Raw genomic sequence first — 14,245 nt, forward strand, 5'->3', positions numbered from 1 at the left:
CTGTGAATAAAGGCGATAGGGTCTCAACAAACTTTGAATGCCAGCTGCTTGAGAAAAATTAGAAATGAAATCTTTGCTACGTAAGTCAAAAGGGCAGGTATTACAGAAAATAATTCTTTTCACCTATCAAAGTAAACCCAACACCTTAATTCTACCCTCATGCCACTTTTATTCAAGAACAAGATAATTGAGGAATCCCAGCAATTACTGTGTTCGTTAAATAGATGGTTTTCCTGGTTGCCAACATGTGTGGCAACCTGTTAGAGAGAGGTGTTTTCTGCCTCCCTAACCCAGCCTTGAACAAAGCGCTCTCCAGTTGTGTTCCAGCAAAGATGGACGTGCAGCCTTTTCCCACCCTGTCATCATTAATGAGCTGTGAAAGTCAAAGCTTAATTTTTCTGTACTTTAATGAGGATCCAAAGAGAGGCTTTTTTTGCCCCCTAAGCCCCAACCAGCCAACTCATGCAGTAATTAAGTGTTTAGGGAGCAGTTGAAATAATATTTAGAAGTCCCCGAATGCAAGAATAAAGTTTTCTGCACCATCATTATTTCCACCTCACAGCACAGGTGTGGTACCCATCCGGGCTTTTTTGCTCAAGTTGCCCTCCCCTCTCTGCCCTCTCTGCCCTACCCCAGGCTGCATTTGCTTTGTGTGTCTGCAACTGGTGAGCTGCAAGGTGAAGATTTGAAAATGCAAGTATTAGATGCATTCAAGGTGGATGAATTGGTACTGCTCCATGATTCTTGCCTTTCATACTTCTTGATCTTGATGTTATCTCTGTGAAGCATGCTTGTACTTTAGTGTAGCTGTTGCATGTTAATTTTTAGTAGGAGAGTAATACTTGATATAACTTAGCAGCACAAAATATATTTTGGAGTCCAGTGCTATTCTGTTATGAGGAATGATTCAGTAATGGTGTGTAGCTGAGTCCACAGCAGCTTTCTTGGGGCTACTGCTGCTTGTAAATGTTGCTTTAGAGCTTTTGACCAGAGTTAAAAAAATAATCATGTTAATAAGCTTTCTCTAGGTCCTACTGTTACCGGGGCTGGGGGGGGAGGCTTCATTTGGATGATAGTATTTTTTTCATTTTGGGGAGTGTACCATGTCCCTGGAACCCCTTTATCATGAAAGCATTGCTCCTCAAGCTGCTTCTTGAAATAAGGATTTTGAAATTATATTTGTGCTTCAGTTCAGTACACTAGGAACAAGTTTTTAGGTTTAAATATTAAGTTTCTTTTTAATAGAAGTGTGTCTCACAATTTGTTTTTTTTCTGCTGAGGGAAATGCTGTAGTTTTTTAGAGGTGAACAATTATATTCCCAAAACTTTATCAGGTCTTGTGATTTCTTACCATAATAAAACACAGTGTCTAAAATAAATGACTCAAAGTGAGTCTTTATCTTGTTTTGAATTTTCCTGGTGTTTTCAGGATTATGTGCTGTGTTGACCTGCCTCTGTGTAGTCAGCCTTCCTTCTCCTTTTTTCTCCTGGCTTGAAGGATGCAGTGAAACTTGACTTGTAAAAATTTTGTGTTTAGCTTGCTGTGTGTTTTTAACAGGGTTCAAGATAGAATAGATTTGCATATGATAACTTGTATACTACCTGATTTCAACAGTTTAGTCCACTCTTGCAATGTATACAGGAAGGGGAAGGTGGCTGTAAATAATCATTGCTTTTTAGGGTCTGCTGTTGGAGACCGAGACCAGATGATGAGTTTAGGGCTGCATTTCCTTTTTGGCATTGATTTTTTGAGGAGCAAATTTTGGAGGCACATGAAGGGGAGGGCGAATATGAAATGCAAACACATTGCAGGATGTCTTCAGTTTAAAATAGGTAGGAAATTGTATTGCAGAGTTACACGAACATTTTAAACATGTATTTGGAACAGTTGTGTCTTTTCAGTTCTCAAGGTTTCAGATGCTGCTTTTCTACACTGTAAGTTACAAAGTGATTTGCAGTGAAGTGCGTGAAGATGTATTTAAATCTTAAGTTGTTTTATTTGTTGAAGAAAAACATGAAGGCTAAATTCTACAAATTATATATTGAAAACAAATTGCTGGATGAGCTAGGGATAGTGCGGAAGCTTTTCAGAGCCAAGGGAGACTAGACTTCCACCTGCGTGGAACTTGCTTGCAGGATCTAGGATTTTGTGTTTAAGGCTTTCTGTGCACCAGAGCATAGCCTTGCATTAAGGTAAAGCAAGGCAGTGTCAATATAGCAACAGTGATGAGATCCCTGCCCTGGTGAAGTGCAGGGACTTGTTTAACTCCTGTTGCCCTACAAAAAGCGGAGAGGCAATTTGACTGCGTAAGTCAAAAAGACATTATGCAGTGCGTATATAAAATAACAACTGCAACTATTATAAATGCAGAAGTGTCAAAAAGACGAGGGAAGGGAATAGTTTAAAAAGCTGCATCCCACTCCCTGCGAGCAGTATAATCATGAGTTTGGTATGAAGTAGCAATTGTCATTTTGCATCGTGCCGAAGTTAGGAGCATCTGTTGCAGGAGCGGCACTTCCCCGCGGCCGACGGGAGGTGGCATTGTACCATTAATGGATGCTGCCGTCGCACTGGATGCCCCTAATTTGCTGAACTTCTCCTAAGAGCTGGAGACAGAAGATGCGGCTCGTTTGCAATGATTTGCACATCAAGAATTGTGCTCGCAAGCTCGCGGTGTGTTACGGTGCTGTTGAATCTGTTGGTATGGCTGGGTAACTCTTTACTGCTCTATAGTTCTGCTCAACTGAAAAAAGCAAAAGGTCCTGGACCGACTCTGGCACCAACAAAGCTGTCTGCAGATGCTTAAAAGTAGTGCCTGTGCTATACTTTGATTAATGGCCAAACTAAGTCTTTGCTGTCCACCTTTGATAAGTCAAATGTTGTTTCTCTAATTCACAAGGGAAACGTTGGATTATAAATCATGCCACATGAACGCAACACCACTTCAAGTAAAACTGTGGAGGGTTTGGCCAAGAATGACCTATTTGTTTTTAAAGAAGAAATTAAGCACCTGTAACTGAGAATTTCTGCTGTGTTAATATGGCTAAGGTGACTATTGTGAGGTTTATGTGTTTTGTTTCCTTTAACTTTCCTCCTTTTTATAGTAATTTTTATTTCTGAACATTTTAAAGTGTGCTGAGCAGCTGATGTCTGAATACAAAGTTACTAGCAGATCAGATGAGAATGATTCACTTCTGTTTAAACAGCCCTTTACTCTCCATTCCCCCTGAGAACTCTTATCACATATTTGTCCAAAAAATCCCCATAAAAACTAACAAAAGTCCCTTGCTTTATCCACCTGCCTGGTGGCTGATAATATCAGCCATGTATCTCTTTATCTCTTGGTTAATGTGCCTTGGTATTCTGAAGGGGGGAAAATTCCAGTAACAGATTCAATTTACATGGACAGAAACTTGAGCAAATGCCAGCCTAGCAGGGGGGCCATTATTCTGCTCTATAAATAAGTTTAAAAAAGAAACACACACACACAAACCTGTGAATCAACATGTTTTGGTCTAATTGAGAGAAAAGCAAGATAGATGAATTTTGAAATGCAAATTATCACCTTCTGTTATTTTAAGTATTGGTTTTGCCAACATTGTGATCTTAAAGAGTTGTTAACTTTTAAATGCAGTAAAAATTGTATTCCATTCTTGACAGTCACAATTTTTAAAATAAAATTGGTGACTTTTTTTTTTTAAATACCCTTCTCAGTATGCTTAATACCTGTGAGAAAGACAGAATTGTCTGCAGCCATTGCCTAGTCAAAGCTGTCTTCGGGTTAAACAGATTTAAGTTGAGGATTTTCTCATGAAGAGAAATCTTTAAGTTACTTCTTCAGTCAAACCTGGGAAGTGACATGTTATAGAAGCAACTTGCTGGTCTGACATCTTGTGTAAATATGATGTGTGAATGAGATGTTTTATTTACACTCCCTGAGTTCTTGTTCCAGCAGTGGGAATGCTTTCTGTTGCATCCCTGTAGTGTTTCTGGAGGACAGGGTTTCAGAACTGGACTGCCTTTAGAGTCTTTTTTCTTTCTTGTTTAAACAACAAGTTTTCAGACTGTGTGTACTAAAAACTGGAGATTTTCTGCTTGAGATCCTAAAGCCAAAGGGAGCTTAGCTTCATAGAAAATGTAAGTAGAAAACTGGCCATCAGTAATGCATCGTATTATTCTGATGCTTTCATAAGCTGTGTGCTATAATCAAGCCTTATTTACACAAACTAGCAATCACAGAAGCCTACACATAAATATATGGTAAATTTGGTTTTATGTAACCTGCTGTTACTTGTGCACAGTGCAAAACCTAAGCAAAAAGAAGGCTTCATGTGTAAAGGATTTTGTTCTGAAAAGAAAAAAATGACAAAAATGTTTCAATGTGCAACCTGATTTTTCTGCCTCCAAATGAAGATGCCACTTTTGCTCTTAAACAATTGAAAATACAGATGCAAAGTGCATCTGGTCACCTAAAATATATGGCATGAAAATAAAAATTGCTAGTTGATATTATTAGTCTGCATGCTATAATTTTTATTTACTGAATAAGGAAAAAGATTATTTGCCTCTGTTTACCAAATAAACATTCAATGCAGGAGAACTTGCATATTATTTGCGTATGTGTTTTTCAGTAGGAGTTTGCAGTCACTCATTAAATCTGCTGTTCTGTATTATAGTAATTTAATTTGAGTAGATTGTTTAAGAAGCAAAATAACTGTGGTAGATTAAAGTGCCATTGACCCTGAGAGGTGTCGAGGGGTGGGCTGGTCTCGTGCTTATAGTGTAAGACTGGACTTCCTGCTTTTTATCTCTGACTCTGTCCTAGATTTTTGTGTGACTGTAATGTCTCAGGATTATCCTAAAAAGAAAAGAAAAAGTCTGGATAGGTGAAGGAGCTTTGGATATTAAAATCAGAAGGATGGGCTGGCTTGATTTGAAAAGCCCTGGCAATAGGAAACAGGATCAAACATCAACATGAAAAATATGTGGCTGGTGTGATTAAGGTCTGGAGGTGCAGAAAAAGTATTGATTCCTGTGAAGCTGGGAGTCACAGTTTTAAAGCAATCATTTGGTGTGGGACAGCTCTCTGAGGACCCCAGATTGTCCCACAGAAAACAATGACAACTGACTGCTCCCAGAATAGCAGAATGTCATGAACTTGGAGTTGGTAATTGAAAGCATAGATTTGGGAAGAGCATCAGGTACTTCCTGAAAAAAATCTGATCTCAGGCTTGTTGTAAGTGTACTACGTGTTACAGGTGGAATATACGGTCTTGTGGTTTTTCTAAGACTGTAACTAGAATAAGGAGTAAGATGTACCCCAGCTGTGGATTTGTAAAAATCTGATGTTTTTGTCTGGCTGTCATAAAAGCCAGTTGTTAACTTCAGAAGAAACTGTACTTTACCTGTGTTTATTTATGCCTATTATTAGCAGTAGTGTTAATATTACAGATGAGACTAAACCTTGAAGATAGTACACAAGATGCCTTGTGAAAATAAATGGAGCTAGCTGTGAGGTTAATTTAATGTTTGCTTTGTTTTGATAACAGTACGGTAATAAAACTTTGTCCCTTTCATCACATGATTATTTTAGAGGAAGTTTTGATTCCATCTTGGGCTGCTAAAAGAAAGAAAGAAAGAGCGTGCAGTTCCCTCTATTATTTTTTTTTCTTCTTTTCTTTTCTTTTCTTTTTCTTTCTTTTTCTTTTCTTTTCTCTCCAGAGAGGAACATAGATGCTCATATGTTTTTGAATAACTTTTAAATCAAACTTCCTATTTTCATACTCCATTTGATCTTAGCAAATGTTCACTGGACTTGCCTCACTACTTTATTGTTTAAAGACCATGATAAACTTCTTATACTTAAATATAGATGGTTCAATACTGTGCTTTATAAATTGCTGAAGCATTTTAGGCAAAGCATTATGGCCAGATTGCTTGTGGGATGTTTTATTTAGTGACTGTATCTTACAGTATCTTGGCTGACTGAGTCTGATGAGAGTAAATTAGGTTGAAGTTATTTTAGTTGATTCTCTGCAAATGTTTCTTTACATATATAGGTATCAAAATATGATAAAATGGTAATCTTTTGAAATTAAGTGAGTGTAAGGTAAATAGAATTTCTGGAGTCTCTAATGGTTTTTCATGCAATGTTTATCTCAATGGCCACAGAAGGGGGAAATGTATTTCTTTTCAGGATGTTAAACAAGTCCAATTCCTCATGAACAGTTTCAGACACCTGATGGTTGTTCAGATGGGTCTCCTTATTTTCTTATCAGTGCAGAAATTATACTTGAGAGTAGGCTGTTTCTGCTTGGAGTGTGGGTAAGGGCTTCCTCCGGTTTTGAAATTCTTATCAATCTACCCTTCTTAATTCCAAGAAAATGTCTAAGTGCAAAGCCTTTCCTGACTCCTAGGTGTCTGGGGAGGCACTACATCCATCTAGAGTCAATTTTCCTGTGACTGGAGATGCTTTTTTTTTTTTTTTTTTGTAATATTACAGTTTTTCCTGCAAAATTTTTGCAGAGTTTTTGTTCTTGGTGATTCACAAACCATCTGGCCTGAGTTGCATAGTGAATGTGTAAGGCCTCCTGTAAGCGTGGCTTCTTCCATGTTAACTATTGTTTGCATGTGCTGGTCATGAGGCATTATTGTCAACCCTGGAGGAAACTGGTTTTGGAAGAAAATGTGGCAGGTGTGGTAGTAAAAGCCTTTGAAATCCTTCAGCAGGAAGGGCATATATTTCAAGTTAAGGTGCCATGTAAAGAATGAGAAATTAAGCCTTGGTTTGCAATCGATAGCTTTATTGAGAATGTGTGTTCAGGAGAGGGGAAGTTCTGCTTTTTCTTTGGAACTGGCACTTCTGTGTAAAATACAGAATGTTGTCAGCTATGTCTCTCTTATCAGGAAGTAAGGTATTGCTGTGTGTAATGCAAATATTGAGATAAGTATGGAAACCATAAAGAAATGGCCTTTCAGTTGAGACCAGCTGCTCTGGAAGGAGGGCAGTCCAGGGTAGTGAAGGTGTTTACCCACACCATCTGTCTCTGTCTAAACCTGATAGCATTTTACAAATCTCCTTCCCTTCAGTTATCCCAGCGGCTGCTGTTGGAATTGCTTTGTGCAGGAATTTAGCGCTGCTGTTGTCTTCTGGTGCTTGGTGCTGGATGTCATGGCCATGCTTTGGGAAGGGAGAAAGAGGAAAGCTCTCTCTTAAATGAAATTGCAGTAAAGTTGGAAGAGCTATTGACTTTTTTTCACCCTACTTTATTATTTCTCTGATTTTCTATTTGAGGATGATGTGAATGTTTTTTTTCTGCAAATGTTGTTCTGCCAGTCCTAGAAGTACCGGCACCGTGTATATGTGTACACATGTTTATTTTTGTACAAATCCGGGTAAGGTCCTTGATTTCAAGGTTCATGAAGGAAAGATTTGGCACAAATATCCCCATGTTATTCACTTAAGCTTATGTGTCACTGCCATTTATTGTCTAAATTACTTTGCTGATGGATTGAGATGAAAATGTTTTCTTAGTGAAGGCAGATATTGTAGTTCAGATTTATTGCAATATTGAAGCTTTAAAAAGAGCATATGCCCTGTGTGGTATATTACATTAGCCAGCTACTCTGTGTCCCTCAAAAGCACTTCATAATCTACAGTTTCTAAATTTTATCATGATGTTTAGTCAAGATAAAATGCAGTAATATTGATGTGGTATCCTGGACTTATTATGATCAGTATTGCATCAGAAGTCATGTGACCTGTTTGAAGTAAGAAAATGTAAACAACACGTTTATTTGTAGCATACAGTAATTTTTAATTTTTTTTTTTAAGGAAAATATTTATTTTAACCTGAAATAAGGAAACTTTGGGACCTAGGGAAAGCAGCGGGTAGGTAGACATTGCATAATAGGAAAAAAGTTGAGCTAAAATTTAGTTTCTGTCAAAAAGGGGACTCAGGTGTTGCCCTCAGCTGAGTTTTCCATTTTCTGTTCTGTGTTGGTTCAGATGACTTGTCATGCAGCTTCTGCTTGTGTATGAGAACCCAGGCAGAGCCCTTCAGCCCTGGGAGAAATCTGTGTTACTTGCCTGTTCTTAATTAATTCCACTTGTGTCATTTTGGTTATAGCCAAAAGTCGATGGAAGAGTTCAGTGCTGCCTTGTCAGAGAACTGCAGTGACATTTGTTTTGCCTTGGCATATATTGAAAATGTTCTTCCAATTGAAAATGTGGGCTTGGATTTTGAGGAAGTGGACTGTGGTTTGCTTTTTGACTCTTATTCTGTATATGTCCATTTTCTTCATCAGTGCTACTTACACCAAAACTGAGGTGGTTTTTCTTTTTTTTTTCTTGTTTTTTTCTTTTTTTTTTTAGAATTTCTTTTCCCTGTGCTCTAAGCGATACATTTTTTCACATTTAGGTTTTTTTTTTTTTTTCTGTAGGGCTGTAACTCATAGGGCCCATTCCCACTGAATGCCTTTGGGAAAAATGGACTATTTCCTTCTGTGGCATTATTCTAAAATTTAAGGTGTGTCAATATGGGATAATTAATGGAACTGAGAATGTGGTAGTCAATCTTACTAATTCTTGGCTTTGCTGTCCTTATTCTGTAATAAGTGTCTAATTTAATTTAAAAATAAAAATCTTCACTTGTTGGGAAGAAAGATCCCTTGAACTGAAAAGGCGTTTCCATTTAGTAGGATTCACTGAGAAATGCTGTGAAAACCTTTCAGCAGCTGGTTCGTGTGGAAAGGCCCAACTTTGGGGGTTTTATGATTTTCTTTTTTTTAAAGAGTAGTTGCCTAGGTCTGCCTTTCTGAAGGGCTTTAAAATTAAATTGCAAGAAGAGATGTTGATTGTTACACAAATTCTCTCAATTTACTGTAATTTCAGCTTCATCCAGGTGCTCGCATAGGATCTTAAAGCATTCTAAAAATGCATGTAACTATCCGGATACAGTTCCTCATGTGGTTGCTGTTACATCTTTATAAAAGTTTCTTGGTACTGGTAGGAATATTCATGTGTAAGGAGTGGAATAAATTCTGATGTGTGGCACCCTTGTAGTGATGCATCGGTCATTCCAAGGCCATTACGTGGAGTAAACTTTTCAATGTGAGGGACGTGCTAGCTCAAGAAACAACATCTGAGCCATCCTTCCTTGTTGCTCTTGCAACAGCAGCCTGAGCTGAGTTCTGTGAGGTACTGAACCTCTTCCAGCTTGTGTGTCAGCTGCCTGAAGGGCAGCCCTCTGCACATCCCTGAGCTCAGCGTGGCTGTGCTTCCCTGCCTCTGGGGAGCTCTGGGGTGACGCCTCCCTCTCCCTGACCCTGGGCTGCGACTCATCTGGAGCTCTCCTTGGCCATGATCATGCTAAGCTCCATGAAATGATGAGCAGGATTTTTCTGCCCATGCTGCACTGCTTTTCACAGCAACAGCTATGTGACTGTATGCTAATTGTTGTCCTCTGCTGGGAAGCTGGTGTGGCTTTTGCCACCAAAGCTATTTTAATTCAGCTTCTGCATTTTTTTGACAGTCAAAATGAAGATTTCATCTTTGTTGCAATCTGTTTTTCTGCTTGTTTTAGAGCAGACAGCGTGGTGTGTCTGTATTTAATATTTTTTTGTTGTTTAAAGCCTGAGTCAGTGAAGGCCAAGTTTTCTGCATGCATCATGCTACTGAATAGGTGTGTGTGTATGGCCAGGGACTGTCACCCCCATGTCCCCTCCCTGCTGTCCCTTGTGCCTGTGCAGGTATAGCAGTGTTGGGTTGGATGCAGGGGGAAACAGCTTTTCATGCCAATGTACAGTTTGGGCTGGGCTGTAGCAGTCCACAGTTACTGGCTCTGGTTATGCTGTGGAAAGTAGATTTGATATCTCTCTATGAGACCATTGTGAAAAGCCTCCCATAGTGATCCCAGTAAAGGGCATGGGTTAACTATGAGGCAAATCCTGTCCTCTAAGACAAAACTGAGGCATGCAATAGATAACTGTGCCCTCCCTTGTGCTGCTTTTCTGGGTGTTTTAGGACTCTGATCTGTCCAGCTCTTCTGGCCAGGGTAAATTCTCTAAATATGCTTTGCTTTACTGTCTGTCATTGTCCACTTTTGTCAGAATAGAAAAATCATAACTGTAATGCCTACAAGTCTCGAAAGTGCCTATGTGTGCATGGAAAAGACAAATTATGCATGAAATGTATGGTGTTGCTGTGCTTGAACAATGCAATCTGTAGGTGGCTAAAGGGCTAACTAAATTGCAGGCATAATGAAAGCTCTGTGGTATTTAGTATACGTTCTGTCAGCATTAAACAGTCACCTTGTAAATATATGTTAATTTTGAAGGTGTAACTGACCTTTTTAATATTAATTGAAATGTCTCATGTTTAGAGGTTGGTGCTATCCTAGAAGAGACAGAAGCCTGTGACTGGTGGAGCCTGGGTGCCATTCTTTTTGAACTCCTCACTGGGAAGGTAGGGCTGGGGGCAAGTGACTTGATAAAAGTGACTTCTTGGCCAGTAGTTTCTCACCAGTGGTGTGCCCATGTGTGATTCCCTTGGTTGTGTTTCTCAGGTGAGCTTTGCCAACCTGAGCACTCTCAGTTTGCTTTGTCTGCATGGGCCCAGAGAAGCAAAACATGCTCAGCCTTCAGCAGAACAACTTAATGGAATTGTACCAAACTAAGAGCTGAAAATAAAATAACCGAAATTATGCTGCTCTCTTAGCTACAGTGAAACCCAAGTTCTCTCGTACGTGTACAAAACTTTTGCCCTAATACTTCAAGTGTTATTTCCGGAGACTGTATAGAAGCCATATATTGCTGTTACACTTTAGTTCAGTATTTTGAGACAAGGAGTGCTTGGCCAAACTGGCGATTGGTTAACAGCTCTGCACGAAGAAAGCAAAATCCACCAAATTCCCAGGTGGGAATTTGCTCTTCAAATTTGAGTAATAGAACAGAAGTTTTACAGATGTAAATATTCTAAAGCTGTATCTCAGGGAGCTCATCAGCACCTGTTGACATTCCTCCCAGAACCAGTACTTCATACTAGGAAGCACTGAATTTCGGCTTTGTGTGTTAAATTTGCATGGATATGAGGAGATAATCCAACACTGCAATTTTGAAATTAATAAATATGCCTTCCGGCTTTGATTTATTTTTTACCTTTTTTCCTTTTCTCCTCCAGTCTCTGGTTGAGTGCCATCCATCAGGAATAAACACTCACACTTCTTTGAGTATACCAGACCATGTGTCAAAGGAGGCCAGATCACTGATTCAACAGGTAGGTGAGGGGAGAATTTGTTTTCTCTTTGTGCATGTGTGGATGGGACAAATACTTACCTACCTAATTTGTTCTGGTGAAGTAAATGTAAAGCCAGAAAGCTGCTGATAGGAACGTGGATGGCTCGTTTGTCAGCACTGATTCATTTTGCCCAGTTGTCTTGTTGCATTTGCAAACTTTGACTTCTGCTGCAGGCTGGGTCTGTAGAAAACTCTAGTGCTTTGCCATTTCTTCAAAGAACAAGTTTGGCAAATGCTTTGGAAACACCTGCTGGTGACGCATGAACACTTTAGGAATTCTGCCCTAAATGTTCGTGGAAACATTTGTAATGAACTAAAGTAAAAAAGGCTGATGCCAATTCAGCAAGATAGCTCAAAGTACTGTGAAACCTGTAGCACACTGATTAGAAGTTATGACCTTGCTGGGTTGAAAGTCGGTAGCTCTCCTCCAGGAAACCTTCTGGATGCCATTTGTTAAGAAAAGTACTTTCAAAGGTGAATCCAATGACTTTTGTAGTCAGAAGGTAAGTGGTATGTTAGAAAAAAGGCAAAATTGTACAATATAGACAGACTTCCAGACTGATACACCATTTTTAAAGTAATGGGAATGGTACTTAAGCTGGTTTTAGTTTACTCTTAGCTTTAGGTAGTCATAACTGAACTTACAGTACAGGGTTTTGAAATTCACTTAGTGTAATCTTCCTTTTAGTTAATTCTGACATAACTGTGGAAGTGGTACCTAGATCTGACCTGTTCCACTTGAGAGGAATAAGTGATATATGTGAATTGTGCTCTTCAGCTTTGAAGAGGATCTTGCTAGTGGATGCATAAATAATGGCATGACTTAGATATAGTTTTGAACAGAGCAGAGTGGACCAAGTATTTCTTGAAGAAAACAAAGGAAACAGATTTTGAAAATCCAGTGAGTGAAAAGACCCAGTGACAGATGGATTTCTGTGCTGTTACTGTGAAATGATTAGTGGAAATGGAATTGTATGTTTGGACACCACCTATTTTGAGTAAGTGACATGAAGTCACTGAAGTTGAAAGTACATGTCTGTGTATTTCTGGCAAAGGTAGAAAGGGAAATGATTGAAGAAAAATCCCATTTGTATATAATTGCGTTCACATAGTTGGATGGTAGCAAATTTTTACCCTCACCCGTAGATACTGTAAGAGACAAATAGCTGAGGGAAAGCAAAATCACATTTAATGAAAGGAATTCCTCCTATTAAGACTAGAAGACAAATGAAGTCATCCAGTCCATGTGTCCCTGCCAGTGCAGGATTGTTTTTTGCTGTAGGCTAATGTATTGCTTCTTCTTATATATGCCAAAGAATGGCTCTTTTGCCACTGGTGGGTTTAAGTGGCAGATGTATTTCTGCCACTCACAGCTGTGTTACAAGGCCATGTCTGTTCAGAGAACAGTCTCCCCAGTGCCTGTTAGGTCAAGCTGTCTAGTGTAGGGTGGTGACTTATTTGGCGAAGGTTTGGCTATATGGAGCAGTAAATCACATTTTTGTTGTGTGACTATCCAAGGAAGCTGCCATTCACTGTTGAGGAAGCCTTGTCAGGAAAAGGAAGAGAGCTCTCTTGGCATGGACAGCAATTTGTCATTGCGACTTTCCTTCCCCCCACTGCCAAGGGTAAACAGGTCAAAACATCACAGAGTAACTCTCCTGGATCAGTGTTCAGCTATATAGAAAACTGTCTCTCGCTGTGGCTTCCAGTCCAGGTGACTTCATGGTAAACATCTTCTTCATTCAGCCAGCATCTGAAAAACAGAGATTTGTTTGTTTCTGCTGAAAGATAAAGTTGTTTTTTGATGCTGGTTTGGTATTTTGCACTCAGGGTTTGTTTTTTTTTTTTTTTTTTCAGAAACCTTCAACTTCTATTACCAACAAAATATGTAGCGTGACTTTTCAATAGAAAAAGTCTGTTTCAGTTTACATTTATTTTCTGAGATTTAAATTATTCTGGAAGGATAAAGAAAATAAGTGACCATGCATTATTTCCCAGTGCTGGTGCTACCTGTATTTCCAGGGAAGGCAGAGACACCCTGGCTGCATCTGTGGCTTATGTGAGATACCAGGGCAGCACCATTCACTGTCAGCAAACTACTTTTACTGTGTGACAGGCACTGACTGCAAATAGCAGAGCCATCTTAAAATGTGTAAATTCCTATGTTTATGGATGTAGGCTCACTTAGATGTTGACTACATCAAGATATGAATACACATTTTTCCAAGTGACAACTGGGAGAAGTTATCCTATTAGCTGTTGCAGAAAAAGCAAGCAAGAGATCATGCCTTTGTACTGGCTGTAATTGAATAGAGTATAAACAGTTCTTGAAAAGTGCAAAATATGTTTGTGTGTCTTTATTAGTCTCTTTGGAGTTTACCTTTGCATTCCCTTTTATATGGATTGGTATCTTTGAACAGATGTAAATATTGTGATTTCCTTTTCACATGAATTCAGCATGTGATGTACATACAACTAAAAAGCAAACGAGGTGCTGAATTTCAGGAAATTTCCATGAAGCCATTAGGCTGTTTTGTTTCTTTCACTGGGGTTTTGATTTTTCAGTTTTAAGCCATTTGTAGGACTCTTTAAAACTTTTTTTTTTTTTTTTTTAATGGAGAACTAGCTATGTTATCCTGATATATTTTAGGACCAACTCAAAATTTATGAAACGGAAAGTTACAGACCACTATCCCTGATGTAGCCATAACACAGTGGTGTGAGCAAAGGTTAACATGAAGCAAACGCAGCGTCCAGAGTTCTACTGATGCAGGCTCTGGCTGCTGCTGTCTCTTTTTAAAATGAGGTTACACTTAAAATGAAGTCCCAGTGTGCAGTGCTTCAGGGAATTGCATGCTGTGATCAGTAGTCTCTGAAGACTGTAAGACTGAGACTCAAGGAAAGGAGAGTCTTCTTCCATTTACTGGATTTTAGGAATTTCAAGTATGC

The 14,245-nt window shown here is 39.0% G+C and overlaps 1 protein-coding gene across 6 annotated transcripts in view; it reads left to right on the forward strand.

Annotated features, from left to right (window-relative positions):
• Window positions 1-14,245, forward strand: part of RPS6KC1 (ribosomal protein S6 kinase C1) — an 84,421-nt gene that overhangs the window by 69,166 nt on the left and 1,010 nt on the right. For all 6 annotated transcript variants that reach the window (XM_062489295.1, XM_062489297.1, XM_062489299.1 and 3 more), the window contains 2 exons: window positions 10,384-10,466; window positions 11,181-11,276. In XM_062489295.1, coding sequence (XP_062345279.1) covers window positions 10,384-10,466; window positions 11,181-11,276 — 179 coding nt within the window. The remainder of the gene's footprint in view (window positions 1-10,383; window positions 10,467-11,180; window positions 11,277-14,245) is intronic.

This window comes from Cinclus cinclus, chromosome 3, assembly GCF_963662255.1.
Source record: "Cinclus cinclus chromosome 3, bCinCin1.1, whole genome shotgun sequence".
In the NCBI taxonomy this organism is placed as follows: Eukaryota; Metazoa; Chordata; class Aves; order Passeriformes; family Cinclidae; genus Cinclus; species Cinclus cinclus.